Consider the following 13409-nt stretch of genomic DNA (forward strand, 5'->3'; position numbering starts at 1 on the left):
GAGTCGAGTTCATTCTACCTCTCCTTTAGAAAATGGGTTTTTTACCAAGAGAATATTATACACAGCAACAAGAAGATTATATGATGATTAATACTGATGGACATGGCTCTTTTCAATAGATTCAGACCAATTCCAACAGTCTTGTGATGGAGAGAGCCATCTGCACCCAGGGAGAGGTCTGTGGGGACTATGTGGATCACAACATAGTGTTTTTACTTTTTTATTGTTTGCTTGGATTTTTCTTTCTCATTTTTTTCCTTTTCTGATTTTTCTTGTGCAGCATGATAATTGTGGAAATATTTAGAAGAATCGCACAAGTTTAACAGATTAGATTGTTTGTCATGGGGGGAGGTGTGGGGGAAAAGGAGGGAAAAAATTGGAATACAAGATTTTGCAAAGGTGAATGTTGAAAACTATGCATGTGTTTTGGGAAAAAAAAGGAAAATAAGCTTTTAAAAAAGAAAATATGTTCTAAGGAATTTACAGCAGGATTCAAAGCTAATAACACTGTCATTAATAATTCCTATCTAACGTAACAGAGAAATCCTTGTGCATAGGCATACCTTAAGAGATTCTGCAATTTCAGTTCCAGATCACTCAATAAAGTTGTCACAAGAATTTTATTTCCCAGTAAACATAAAAATTATATTGTTACTAATATACAATAATGTTATATCTAAAAATGTACATATTTTGATTAAAAAATATTTCATTCCTAAAAAATGCTAATCATCTTGAGCCTTCAGCAAATTATAATCTTTGTGGATATAAAAGGTTGAGGGGGCTGTGGAAATTTCTTAAAATAAGACAAAAATGAACTCTTGATTGATCCTTATTTTCACTTGAACAGTCAGAGGCTATTGTGGGTTACTAATTGGTCTAATTTCAATATTGTGTGTCAAGGAATAAGGAGGCCAGAGAGGCAGAGTAACAGGAGAAGGGCTGATTGGTGGAACAATCAAAACACACATTAAATTCATTGTCTTATATGGGCAGAGTTCTTGGTACTTCACAACAATTGCAATGGTAATATTAAAGATCATTGATCATGGATATATAATCATGAAAAAGTTAGTGAGAATTACCAAAATGAGACATGAGTATATGCTGCTTAAAAAAAAATGCCAACAGACTTGCCCTATGTAAGGTTACCACATTGAATAGTATCCAATTTGGAAAAAATGTAATATGAAGTGCAATAAAACAAAGCATGTCTGTACTCAGTCTCAAAAGAAAACTGAACAGCTAGCACTGGCACCTTTCTCTGCTCCCTTCTAGGCAGAAATCAAAATCTCCCCTGGAAAGAAGTAGCTGACTTCCAAAGATAACTGCCCATGTCTCCCTCCTGACTGCATGCACACACTCCTACACAGGACACATGTACCATTACATATCTATATGTGGTAATTCAGATTAAAATCTTTCCCTGCTTTTATCCTGTTTATCCCCTTTGCCTGGCTTACAAAAAATGAGGCCCAGAGAAGTGATTTGTCCACCGTGGCTCTGGCTAGCTCCCTGCCTGGGTCTAGTCATTATTCATTATAATTCGCATTGCTCTAGCTCTTCAAAGCTTGCAAAGCCCTTTTCTCCTAAGAACTCTGGTAAATATGGTATATGATCCCAGTCTTAACAAACTTGCAGCATAAAGTTTTTTGCCCATGATCACAGAGCACGTAAGAGATAACAGAAAGATAACATGAGGAATGGAATGCCTCTGAAGTTCTATGCCCATGATCTTTCTCTTGGTCTGGAGCCTCATTTTGGAATGGGCACTGGCCATTCCTCCTAAGATCATAACTATAGGTTATTAAAAGCTAGAAGAGGCCTAAAGATAAGAATTCTAGTCAAACCACCTATTTTTACAGGTAAGGAGACTGAGGCCTACAGAAGTGATTGTCCCAAGGTCGCAAAGATGGGTCAATCTTTTCTTCTCACCTTCCCCTTTTCATTATTCATCAGTCTGATTAAGGTTGGAACTGGAAACTGGAGGGCTCTTAAGCACTTACAGACCCTAGAAGGGAAATTTATTTCTAATCTAATTCCATTCTTTTTATAGAAATTCATATAGGCATGACAGTTTGGAAGATAACATTTTAAAATGTTATCAATTTGTAGACGTTTAAAGGATTTGCATGATGGAGATGTGTCCAATCACTGTCCTTGTTTCTTCAGTGCCACTATCGAGGACATTCATTCTGGCATTAGATATCTCAAAAGGTGAAATTCCTGTTGTTAGCTTGTGAGATGTAAGAACTCCCCTTGCCCCTTGGATGATTCACAAAACTTCATAAATCTAAACTATGCCCTTGAGGTTTAATCTTTATAAATGAGGCTAGAAGCTCTTTTTGTGGTGGTAAGGAATTGGAAATTGAGTGGATGCCCATTAAATGGGAATGGCTGAATAACCTGTGATATGTAATTGTAATGGAATACAACTATTCTAAAAGTGAACAGGCTGATTCTGAAAAGCCTGGACTTAGATGAACTGATGCTGTGTGAAGTGAACAGAATCAGAACATTGTACACAATAGGAAGATTTGTGTGATGATCGACTATGACTCACTTAGCTTTTGTCAGCAATGTGGTAATGATCCAAGACAATTCCAACAGAATTGGTTCGGAAAACACCATCCACAATCAGAAAAAGAACTATGGCCACTGAGTGCACACTATTTCATTTTTTTTTTTTTCTTTCTCAGATTTTTCCCTCTTGTTCTAATTTTTCTTTCACAACATGACATGTGTAAAATGATAAATGTTTAAAATGATTGTACATATATAAACCTATAACAGATTGACTATTGTCTTGGGGGGAGGAAGAGAGGGAAGGAATGAGAAAAAAACTGGAACTCAAAAATCTTACAAAAATGAATGTTGAAAACTATATTTACATGTAATTGGAAAAAATACTATTAAGTGAAAAAACAAAAAGTGAGGCTAGAGGTCATATGACTAAGCAGAAAGGATTCTATTGAGACTAAGACTCAGATCATGTGACAAGACATCTTGAACATCAACACACCGACCTCTCCAGAGATCCACAAAAATGGAAACTGCAAAACAGAGGCAAATTCCTGGGACAAGCTAGGAGCTGTAGGTTTTTAGTCAGAATCAGTGAAGCAGCAGAGGAAGAATAATGTAGTTGCAGGACCAAAGTAAGAGCTAAAACAAAGGAATACAGAGGGCCACAACATGGAGTAATAAACCCAGACCTTCCCTTTCACTGGGACTGTCAAATTTATGGGGACAGTGAAGACCTGGAAGATTGGGGATTCTTGATTAATTCCCAAGCACTTAACAACAATGTGGAAAACCATCTTTACATGTAATTGGGAAAATAACATACTACTAAAACAAAATTTTTAAAAAACACATTTTGCTTATTGAAGCAGGAAAGGAGATGGCCCATTAAATACTAGTCTGGAGGACTGTGTTAAGTCTTTGGGAAGTGAGGATACCATGGTATATAGAAGTGGGCTGCCCGACTCTCTAGCAACTCTGATTCCTTTCTATACTTCTAGCTGGGATAGTATTCTGTTTGGAATATTGCATAGTTACTGTATATTACTATACTAAAATAGGGTCATCTCCAATCATCTTGATCTGTATCTTGCCACTAGATCCAGATGGCTTTCAAAGGGAAAGTGAGGCAGGTGACCTTGCACAGCCTCCCTCACTGAAATTCAATTCACTTGTATGTCATGGCATCACCTCCTTGATGTCATTGTCTTCTCCAAGAATGAAGGACAAACTATGCCTACCTAAGCAGTGTTTTTAGTGTTTATGGGCAAAGATATGTATCCTTTTTGTATTGTTGTATTAAAGACCGTTCCATACTTGATGTTTTGTTAGCTTAAATACTTAAGGAGAAGTTGAAGTCTTCTTTATTGTGTTGCAGAGACCTAGACATGAAACTAGTTTGATATTCATCTCAGAAATCCAAAGTACGGACAAAATGAATCAAACGCATCCCAAGGAGAAAACTTAGGTAAGGAGCATAAAGCAAAGAATATGACTAATGAGAAACATCCAAGATTAACCCAATCTATATCTAGCTACATTTTCTTTTGAGGAAAGGTGTATCTAAAAGTAAGTAGTTTTCAGTCCTCCATAATGCACCATTGGAAAATTGTTCAATATCCCATAAGTTACTAACTGAGGAGCCTAAGGGAGGCCAAGATCCTTTCCCAATGTGTTTAGAGAATACCAATCAACACTCTACCATCTCTGACTCCATCAAACATGTTTTCTCTACCTTGGTTTTTATATCTTTGTCCCTTCTAGTTGCAAAAATTAATCCTATGTGAAGAGAAGTTAAACATTTACAATTGACAACTGTCAGCTATCTAAATACTAACCAAAAACTGATATCCAACTACTTGTAAATGGCCAAAATGAAGTAGGATATCCCTTGTATATACATGACAAAAGACCTCCACATTTTTTCCCCATATTCCTTCTCTTCATTTCACAAATAAATTTGACTTTGTTCTTTAATTTTCCCATACCAGACAAGTCTGACCACATCATTCCCATGCTTAAAAACCTATGAATGGCTCCCAATTGCCTACTGAAAATAAAATCCTTCAACCTGATATTTAGGGATCTCTATGTCTAGTTGACATGATTAAGATCCTGGGAGAGTCCTTTGTTTTAATAGAAAGTAAAGCTTGTTGAATAAAGGTTACAAAGGAAAATCTAAGTGACATATAAAGACAACAGACATCAATGAAAATTTATTTTTAAGTTATGAGAATATTATAAAATGTTAATATTTTATATAATGTCCAACGTTCTGATATTTTAGGGGTTTTTTCTCTTTGTATATGCTTTATTACAGGGGATGGCTCTCTGAAAGAAGGTAGGTACAGATGGGGGACTACAGTAGGAAATTTCAGTGAAGCAAAAGATAGAAATATAAATATTAGAAATATATTTATATAAAGATATAAATAAAAATTTATCAATTACAGAGAGCACACTGGAAGGAAAAAATAGAGGATAGGAACTAGGAAGAGAGAGTGCTAAAATAAATGGAAATTAGAATATGGGAGGAGGCAGAAGAATTTTCACCCAATCAGTCACACCTCTAGATAATGGAAATACAGAAGCAATAATTATTTGCATGCAAGAAGCAATATAAACATCATCAAGATCATGAAAAACATCAAGGCCAAGTCCTACAGCAAAAATGAGGGTTCACAAAAGGGATCATAAATAGTCCTTGGGGCTCTGGTATCAGTAACCAGAGGCAGGTTCATTTTCCTTTCATTTGAATTAGAATCAATTGAGAAGGCATGTCTGAGTGTCTATTTGTATCCATGGAAATATTACTCACATTGATAATATCACTGAGTCACAGAAGCAGAAAAGAATAAGGCTGGCTTCTTATATAATAAGGTCTTTTCAATGGACCCTGCAGGGAACATAAAGTGATCTTCCTCCCTTTCAATTTGCCACTGACTCAGATGACCTGCCACACCTAGTTATATATCTCCAATATTCTTCCCCACTGGCCCCATGGAGTCTTGAGTGAAAAACAACTATGACTCCATAATAGTGAGAAATGGAGATGGTCTTGAGCTAGGGAGGCCAGAGTTCATGTCCAGCTTTCCAGCCTCTGATATATGCTGGCTATTTGACATCGGGGCAAACCATTTAATCATTTGGTACATTGGGCAATTCTCTCTGAGGTGGAGAGAAGATGCCAAACTATGGTGGAAGAGGAAGTTTTGTCAGCCATATTCTCTAGGAAAATGAAATTACAGGAGCCTTATCCTATGTTCTCCCAAAGTCCTACCCCAATATCTCATCACACTATGGAGACAATGGATTTTTGAAGACCACAGAATGACAAGATCTATGATACTATCTAACTAAAAATACTTTCAGAGAGGATTCAGTGATGGAACCAATGGTTTTCTCTCTATTGTCTTTGCCTAAGTCCAAAGAAATTCATCAACAGCCTATCGAGGTGGTCAGCAAGTGTTGAATTTTCTAGCCACAGCAAATCAAGATTGTTGGCTGAAACTAAGAATGGGTGTGGTTAGCAACTCTGGAGAAAGTACACCAGCCATATCACAATAAGAACAGCAATTACTCAGTTACATAGACCTTAATGATTTACAAAATGCTTTCCTTGCAGAAATTCTGAGGTAAGTGGCATACATTGTGTCCCCATTTTATAAGCCTGGAAACTAAGGATCAAAAAAGCAAAGTCACTTGTTTGAGGTCATGTAAGCTAACAGGTGGCAAAGCCTGGACATAAGAACTCGAGGTAACCCTGACTCCAAATCTGGTGCTTTCTGCTATACCCCGATTCTGAAAGACCTGAAGTCATTGACAACTGAAAAAGTCAATTCTTAGTCTTAGTGAAAATATGATCAATTGGGTTTTTTTAATGAACAAAATTATTTCTACAAATCACTACAGTTTTCTCTAACAAATTTAACCTCCCATTATCTTTTTTAATCTGTTCTGATTTTTGAGAGATGTATATTATGTCAGGAAGGAAATTTAAGGTTTTTTTTGGTTTTTTTTTTGAAGTTTTTTTTCTATCACTTCACTTTTAAACTACCTTTTCCGGATGTACTGCAAAGCAACCATTAGCTTTTGAGAGACCAGTGCAGCCACAAGGTTAAAGCATAAAATGAAAGGAACCTTATCAACTTAGAAAGGAGCATAAAATGAGAGCTGAAAAGGACTTCAGAAGTCATTTGGTCAAATCCCCCAATTTACAATGAGAAAACTGAAGACTTCAACAGTGAAATGACTTGCTTAGTCATACAGATTACTCTGTGGTAGAGCAGAATTTGAAACCAGGTTCTGACTCCAAACTCAGTGCTGTTTTCTATGAATAACAGAAAGCATTGCCCATGTCCTTTTCCAGAGCAATCTCTCCCTATAACCAGGTGAGGGCTCCCCTGCTCTGGCTTGCTCAGCATCACTAGTATCAGCATCCAGGTGTTTTGGGGCTCCCAGTTGGGTGATACCCAAGGCATGGTTCACACATAATGCCCTGGGCACTGAGCTGTACCAAGTACAAAATCCAGTTCATTTCTGAAAAGTATCCATCATCATGAAACTGTCCACAGGATCAGTGTTGTCCAGGCATTCACTTCTCTTTTCCAAAGTTCAGTCCTCAGGTGCACCAGGAAGTCCTAATTACCAAAAGTCAGCTTTATGTTTCAAGCTCCTTTCCAGTAAAGGGGGGGGGGTGGTGAAGTCTTCAGTTTTCTCAAGTTTTCCCCACAAAAAATAGGCTTGATTATCATCTGCTTTCTTCTAGGAAGGTAGTTTGCACAGGCTGGGATATCTTCCCCATTTTTCAAAATTTCCCTGGTGATAATGAGGTGATTCCTCACAAGGGTAGGATTAAGCAGGTCTGCCTTTTCCCCACAAAGTCATGTCACTGTGCCACACTGAGAAGTAAATCACCTAACTTGGCCCCTTCTACTTCTCTCATCTAACTAGCTGCTTTTGCAGTTGAAAAAAAGTCATGAACTGAGTCTGATCCATACTCAGGGGGCTTACCTGCAGGGAAAATAGTAAAATATGGACTGTCCAACATAGATATCTGTCTCCTTCCCCACTGTCCATTATAAATTGTTTTTCTAGTACACGTTAATTAGTCTTATATACATTTGACTGTTTTTTCCCAGTATGTGATTACCCTTGGGATAAGGTAACCACAGAGGTTCCAGAACCACAGACCTGAGATGCTTAATATTGAAAGCAGAGCTAGTCCATTAATAACTGTGAGGTCTTTCCTGGATCATCAATTTATTATCAACTTGGATTGTCTTGATTTCACTGCCCAGGGCTAAAACTCTGGGATAGAGAGACCTCATCTAAAGGGATGCATGGGGAAACACAGGGTGTAGCACTGCATTCCCTGATGGTCAAACTTAGCAACTAGGGCAAGGAATCATCCCAATATACCCAAAGCAAAATATTCTCTGAATTCATTTATCTTGATTTATTTATCAACTGAAAAATATCTCCTTCACATATTTTAATGCATCGTCATCTTCATCTTCTGAATTTTTTTTGTGGCCAGAGGCTGAATACTCCTGCTTGCTTGAGGGACTTGTCTGAGGGGTATCATTCACCTCCTCCTCTCCATCACTACTGCTCTCAGAAGCCCAGGGGGATTCAGGCTGTGTGGTTTGGGCCTTATCAGTTCCCAGCAGGAATGTGTGCTCCAAAGGCTTTTCCTGTTTACCGCACTGAAGAGGGGGGAAAAAAAACTATAAGAACAGTATTTTTACTTACATCCTAGTTTGTTTACATAGGACACAAAATTCTTGCTGGTCTAGGCTAATTTCTGGGCCATGAGTCATTCCCTTCTCCTTTGTATCTTCTACACCCATCCACATTCCCTCCCCAATACTAACACCCTCCACTCCACCCCCTATACATACTTTTGGAGAGAAGCTAATACTAGAAAGTGAGCAGGAAAGAATGCTCAAGAATTCAAGCTTCTAACCCAAAAGAGAAGAAAGGAGAACTTGTAAAGAAATAATTTCATGAGGCAGATCCCTCCTTGAATGAACAGAACTAAAGAACTTTAAAGGAACTCAAGGAAAGAAAAACTCAAGGAATGAGCAGCAGCTCATTCTTGGGCCATTAATCAGATACAGTACAATGGCAGAATCCTTCTCCTACTTCTTTATTTTTCCCTCCACAAAAATACCATAGCCATGACAAAGTAAATAACTACACCATAAAGATGCGCACAAAGACATCTACGTTTTTCCTTATCTAAGTCTGTATAAGGACACATAAACATAGTAGGCAGAAGAAAGTGTGGGTCGAGTTAAAAAGATGAGTGTAGTGACAGACTGCATAAAGCAACAGAGAATTCTGGGTTGGAATCAGGAAAGACCATGACTTAGGAATCCCAGCCAATACTTACTGGCTGTCTGCCTATGGAAAGGACACTAATCTCTATGTGCCTGAGAGTTAGAGACTTCTGAGAAATACAGACTCTCTAATGGGGACAAATCACTGAATGCAATGAAAATACTCCACAAATATTAAAAGTGCTTTTAAAGAAAACACAAAAAAACACCTGTCAACAACTGTTATCATCATCAAACGTGAGAAGTTGGGGAAAGAAGGCTGATTGACTATCATTTTTTAAAAGTAAAAAACTAAGAAAGCTTGAAAAGACTAATAGATTATTTAGTCCAGAGGCTCTTAATCTGGTGTCTGTAAAACTGCTTTTAAAAATATTTTTTAAATTTTATTTCAATATAATTGGTTTTGTTTGCAATTCTATGAATTTTATCAAGTATTTAAATGCATATTTCTGAGGAGTCCATAGGCTTCATCAGCCTGTCAAAGGGTCCATGCTACAAAAAAGTCAAAGAATCTCTATTTTAGATTTCCTCACTTTGTAAGTCAGGAGCTAAGACCTAAAGTGATGAGTAACTAGCCCTTCCCCAAGCTGAACAGTGGCAGAATCAAGAATAGAAATTGAGCCTTCTGTCCTCTACATCATAGTCATATGGTGCTTTCCAGGTACCAAAAAAGGCATATTTTATTTTGATGGCCCCTCATGACTACTTTGTAAGGTAAGCAATGTAAGAATGTCCCACCATTTTAAGGATAACTGCTTATGGATGAAAAAACTGAGGAAAAGTTTTTTTTCCCCAAAATTTCACAACTAGTGAAAGACAGCTCTTGAATTCAGGTTTTCTAGTCAAGTCCAGTTCCCCTTCTTCTAGATGAAAGTCCTCCAAAGTATGGCATAACTCCAAGCAGGTTGTGGCTTACCCCAAAAGGTATGTGATCAACCAATCAAAGAGTGCAGAGACCTGACCTCCCACCTACCTCACAACAGTTATTCATGGAGTTTGTATCCTTTCACCGCTCCCAGGGCTATGCAACCTCTCCCTTCTTAACTGTTACAGTTACAGAGCAACTATAGCCTAACTCCCACCCCAGAGTCCATAGCACTAGCTGGGTAGATCCCATTGGGAAAATCAGCACTACCAACACCTACTCCACAAGGGAAAAATATCACTAACAGGGATGCATAATTAAAACAATGTGGAGACCATGACATTAGACTAGGCAACTAGGTGGCACAATGGGCAGAGTGCTGGACCTGGAGTCAGGAGGATCTGAGTTAAAATTAGTCTCAGCTACCTTCGGTGTGGGGTTGGACAAATCACTTAATTCCTGTTTGTTGGTTTCCCCAATTATAAAATGAGGATCATAACACCACTTAATTCCCAGGGTTGCTATGAAGATGAAATAAAATATTTGTAAAGCATTTAGCACAGGCCTGACATATAATAGGTACTTAATAAATGTTTGTTCTTTACTCCAAATCTCAAATAGATCATGCTAAAGCAATTAGAAATGCTAATATCTATTTTTATTAACATTAAATATTAGAGACGCTCTGTTCACAAAGATACCAATTGGGATCCACAAAAATAAAAGCTTTTTACCTCAACCAAGATACCCAGAGCAATGTCCACCAATTCACTTTCATTCATGAAGTACACCGTTCGTACAGGGAGAAGACTGAAAAAGAAGCAAAGTGAGTCCCAGATTGATACATAAAAGAGAAAGTAGAGCTGAGAATAGTGTATTCCCAAATCTACCTGTCAATAATGAAAGCATCACATCCTTCTGATCTGAACAGCCTGCTGCCCAGAGAATTTGGAGTCTAAGGAGCTAAGATGAAGGAATTTAAGTAAGAAACCACCATTCAGCCTTTGCCTCTCCCCATAGTATGCCCTTCACATAGATCCAAATGATAAATTTTTAAAGACACACATACACACAAAAGAGAAGTTAAATTACTCAATAATACAATTAACTATGTGTCCAGATGATATCCGTTTTGTCATAAACATTCACTACATTTTCTAATGATAGCTGATTCTGTAAAAAGCACTCATGGAAAGTCACTACATCTCATCTACCTTTACATTGTTACAGACCCCACAAAGTTTTTGTTTGCAGTACATATGCTAATGAAATATTTTCTGAATAAAGTGTCTGAGAACTGATAGAAGCCAGAAAGATCTGAGAGAGAAAGGAGTTTGTGTATGTGTGTGTATGTATGTGTGTGTGTGATAAAAATCAAGAGAACTCTTAAGTATTTCAAGGGTAGCCAGAAAGAAGGATGCAAATAATTTTGTATCACCCCAGAGGATAGAAATTGGAGGAAATATGAGGAATGCAAAGAAACAAACACAGTCTGGAAAGAGAAATCTTCCCTATCTTACTAAGATATCCTTCAAGTCTGGACTTTATTTTGGGCCCTGCTGATGGAGTCAAACAATGAACACTTCTTAGTCTCAAAATAGGGAGGGGATTATTGCTACCTCTTCATTACAAATTTCCAGCCAATCAAGCTGTTTCTCTTAACTCAGCTATGTAACAATCAGGTTGCTTTCCACCACATGAAGTCACCTACTCTGCTCTATTCCTCCTTCTGCACTCTCCAAAACCTATACAAAAGATAGATAGATACAAAAGATATATATATATATATATATATATATTTGGGGTCTCTGACTATAAACAAGACAGTCATTGACCCATCTTAATCTCAGGTTTCATGCCCTGTGAAATGTTGTCTTGCTGGGAGAAATAAGCCTCAGTTTGCCCTTTTGTAGAATTTCACTCACAACTGAAAAGGCTACTTAGCCCACCTAGGCTTTCCTGCTGGACGACAGCAATCTGCAAAGCTCACCTGGCTGATTTATCTGCTGACTGTACCATGGTTTTTCTCCTCTTAGTTGATTTCCATACTGGGACTGATTTCCTCTCAGTTACCTGGGCTGTCATCCATGGAGGAAGGTCCCTCTTTTTACTTTCAGGCTGTCCATTTGCCATTGCTCCAGACTCCCAGGCCCGAGCCAGGCAGAGTGCTCAGGATGCAGAGAGCGCCACAGGTGAAGATGACACCCACTGGCGGCTCTTGTTTCAAGGTAGCAAAAGCCAATCACCTGTCAGAGTAACAAAAATAAAATCTGTTTTCTTAGCACGCACCTGCCTAACATAAGGTAGAAGTGCCTTCTATGTTAACAAACACTGCTTCTAAATAAAATAAGCGCCACAAAGTTAACAACAGAGTTCAAAGGGGATCATCCGTGGCAGAGGGTATCAAGGAAGGCTTCGCAGAAGAGATTTTGTCTGGCCATTGTAGCCTCGTGTATAGTACTTAGTGACCCTATGCACCGACTGGGACTTGGCTTCAGCGTTCGTTCCCTTCTAGCTCGGCACCTCACTGCGGCGGGGACCTTCCTGGTCTTCCTTCCGGTGCCCCCGGCCGCAGGCCCCTCCCAGATGGGACCGCCACAATGTCCTGTCCCTCCTGCACCACCTTGCTGGGGAGGCCTGGGGGATCATGGGAGGAAGTGCCGGGCCTTCCCCGAGTTCCAATCCAGCCCCGGGCGCTCCGGCTGACCCCTCACTTCGCCCTCTGCCTCAGCTTCCTTATCTATAAATGAACTGGAAGGGGCATTCGATTCGATGACAGTCTCAGAAACGTTAGACTTAGGGCGGGGATGGAGAGGTTTAGCAGACGGGCCTGGCCGCGGCAGCCGCGGTGCGGTGCCGAAACTCTCCTTGCACGTGCCCGCGGCTGGTCCCGTCAGGTGGCCGGGGGCCGGGAGGAGAGGGGAGGCCGGCGGGACGCAGCAGGCCGCGTCCACCTACTGCAGCCCCGTCAGAGAGAAAGAGGCCCTGGGGCGGGAGATGACTGAGCCAAGGCGTCGGTCACGCTCCGGCCTAGGCCGGCTGGCAGAGATCCACGCCCCCGCCTCGCAGTTCGGGGATCTCCTGTTCTTAGTGAGGCTCCTACGCCGCCGCCGCCGGCTCAGGCTGTCCCCCAGAATCCGGCGGATTCAGTAGGACCCCCTCCCCCGCTCCTCGGCCCATCCCCTCAGGGCCCGGGCCCCAGGCTGGCCCCTATCCGCTCTCCTTTACCGTCACGGATTTAGGGGCCTCTTCCGCTTCAAAGCCGAGTCCCAGCTCCGCCCCGACGACCGAGCCGAAGCTACTTCCGGACGCTGGGAAGGGGGCGCCCCCTGCAGATGGCCACGAGGCCGTGCGGCTTCCGTAAGCTCCGCCCCCTGAAGCCACGCCCACTTTCCCTTGCCGGGGCTTCCTCCGCTGTAAAAGAAGCGTGAAGGGGCGGACCTTCCGCCTCCGGCGCAGCTTCCGGATGTAACCGCCCTTAAGGGCGCGCTAGTGGGAGTCGCGCGGCGGGTGGAGTCTGGCGTTGGAGACGCCGCCGTGCCAGTTGTGTCCCACCACCCGGTGGTGTTACCCGCGGATAGGCACGGGGCCGAGAAACTGCCTGCGGAACCCGGGGACGCCCCCGTTTTTTAGGCGCTGTTTGCGTGTCGCCGAGACAGCCCTTGGGCTCTCTGAGGGTC

General features: G+C 40.7%; 1 protein-coding gene across 2 annotated transcripts; it reads right to left on the minus strand.

The window, feature by feature from the left end:
• Nucleotides 1-7963: 7963 nt before the first annotated feature.
• CYREN (cell cycle regulator of NHEJ) lies at nucleotides 7964-13103 on the minus strand. 2 transcript variants are annotated; one of them, XM_031939113.1, is made up of 4 exons: nucleotides 12958-13103; nucleotides 11720-11975; nucleotides 10464-10539; nucleotides 7964-8228 (listed from the first exon to the last, which is right to left on the minus strand). In XM_031939113.1, exons 2-4 carry the CDS (start codon nucleotides 11860-11862, stop codon nucleotides 7986-7988), a joined length of 462 nt encoding a protein of 153 aa, XP_031794973.1. In that variant the 5' UTR covers nucleotides 11863-11975; nucleotides 12958-13103; the 3' UTR covers nucleotides 7964-7985. The 2 variants fall into 2 exon arrangements, with proteins under 2 accessions (XP_031794973.1, XP_003771688.1); XM_003771640.4 differs by lacking the exon at nucleotides 12958-13103 and having other exon boundaries at nucleotides 11720-12951.
• Nucleotides 13104-13409: the final 306 nt, after the last annotated feature.

Source organism: Sarcophilus harrisii, chromosome 5 (assembly GCF_902635505.1).
Source record: "Sarcophilus harrisii chromosome 5, mSarHar1.11, whole genome shotgun sequence".
NCBI classification, from domain to species: Eukaryota; Metazoa; Chordata; class Mammalia; order Dasyuromorphia; family Dasyuridae; genus Sarcophilus; species Sarcophilus harrisii.

Bases quoted from the DNA above. Each gene is read 5' to 3' on its own strand.
- CYREN (XM_031939113.1), bottom strand. From the start codon at position 11,862: ATGGCAAATGGACAGCCTGAAAGTAAAAAGAGGGACCTTCCTCCATGG. The intron at 10,540-11,719 runs GTGAGCTTTGCA...CTTCTTTTTCAG, and splicing joins TCAGCAGATAAATCAGCCAG to TCTTCTCCCTGTACGAACGG. The intron at 8,229-10,463 runs GTAAAAAGCTTT...CCCCCTCTTCAG, and splicing joins CTCTGGGTATCTTGGTTGAG to TGCGGTAAACAGGAAAAGCC.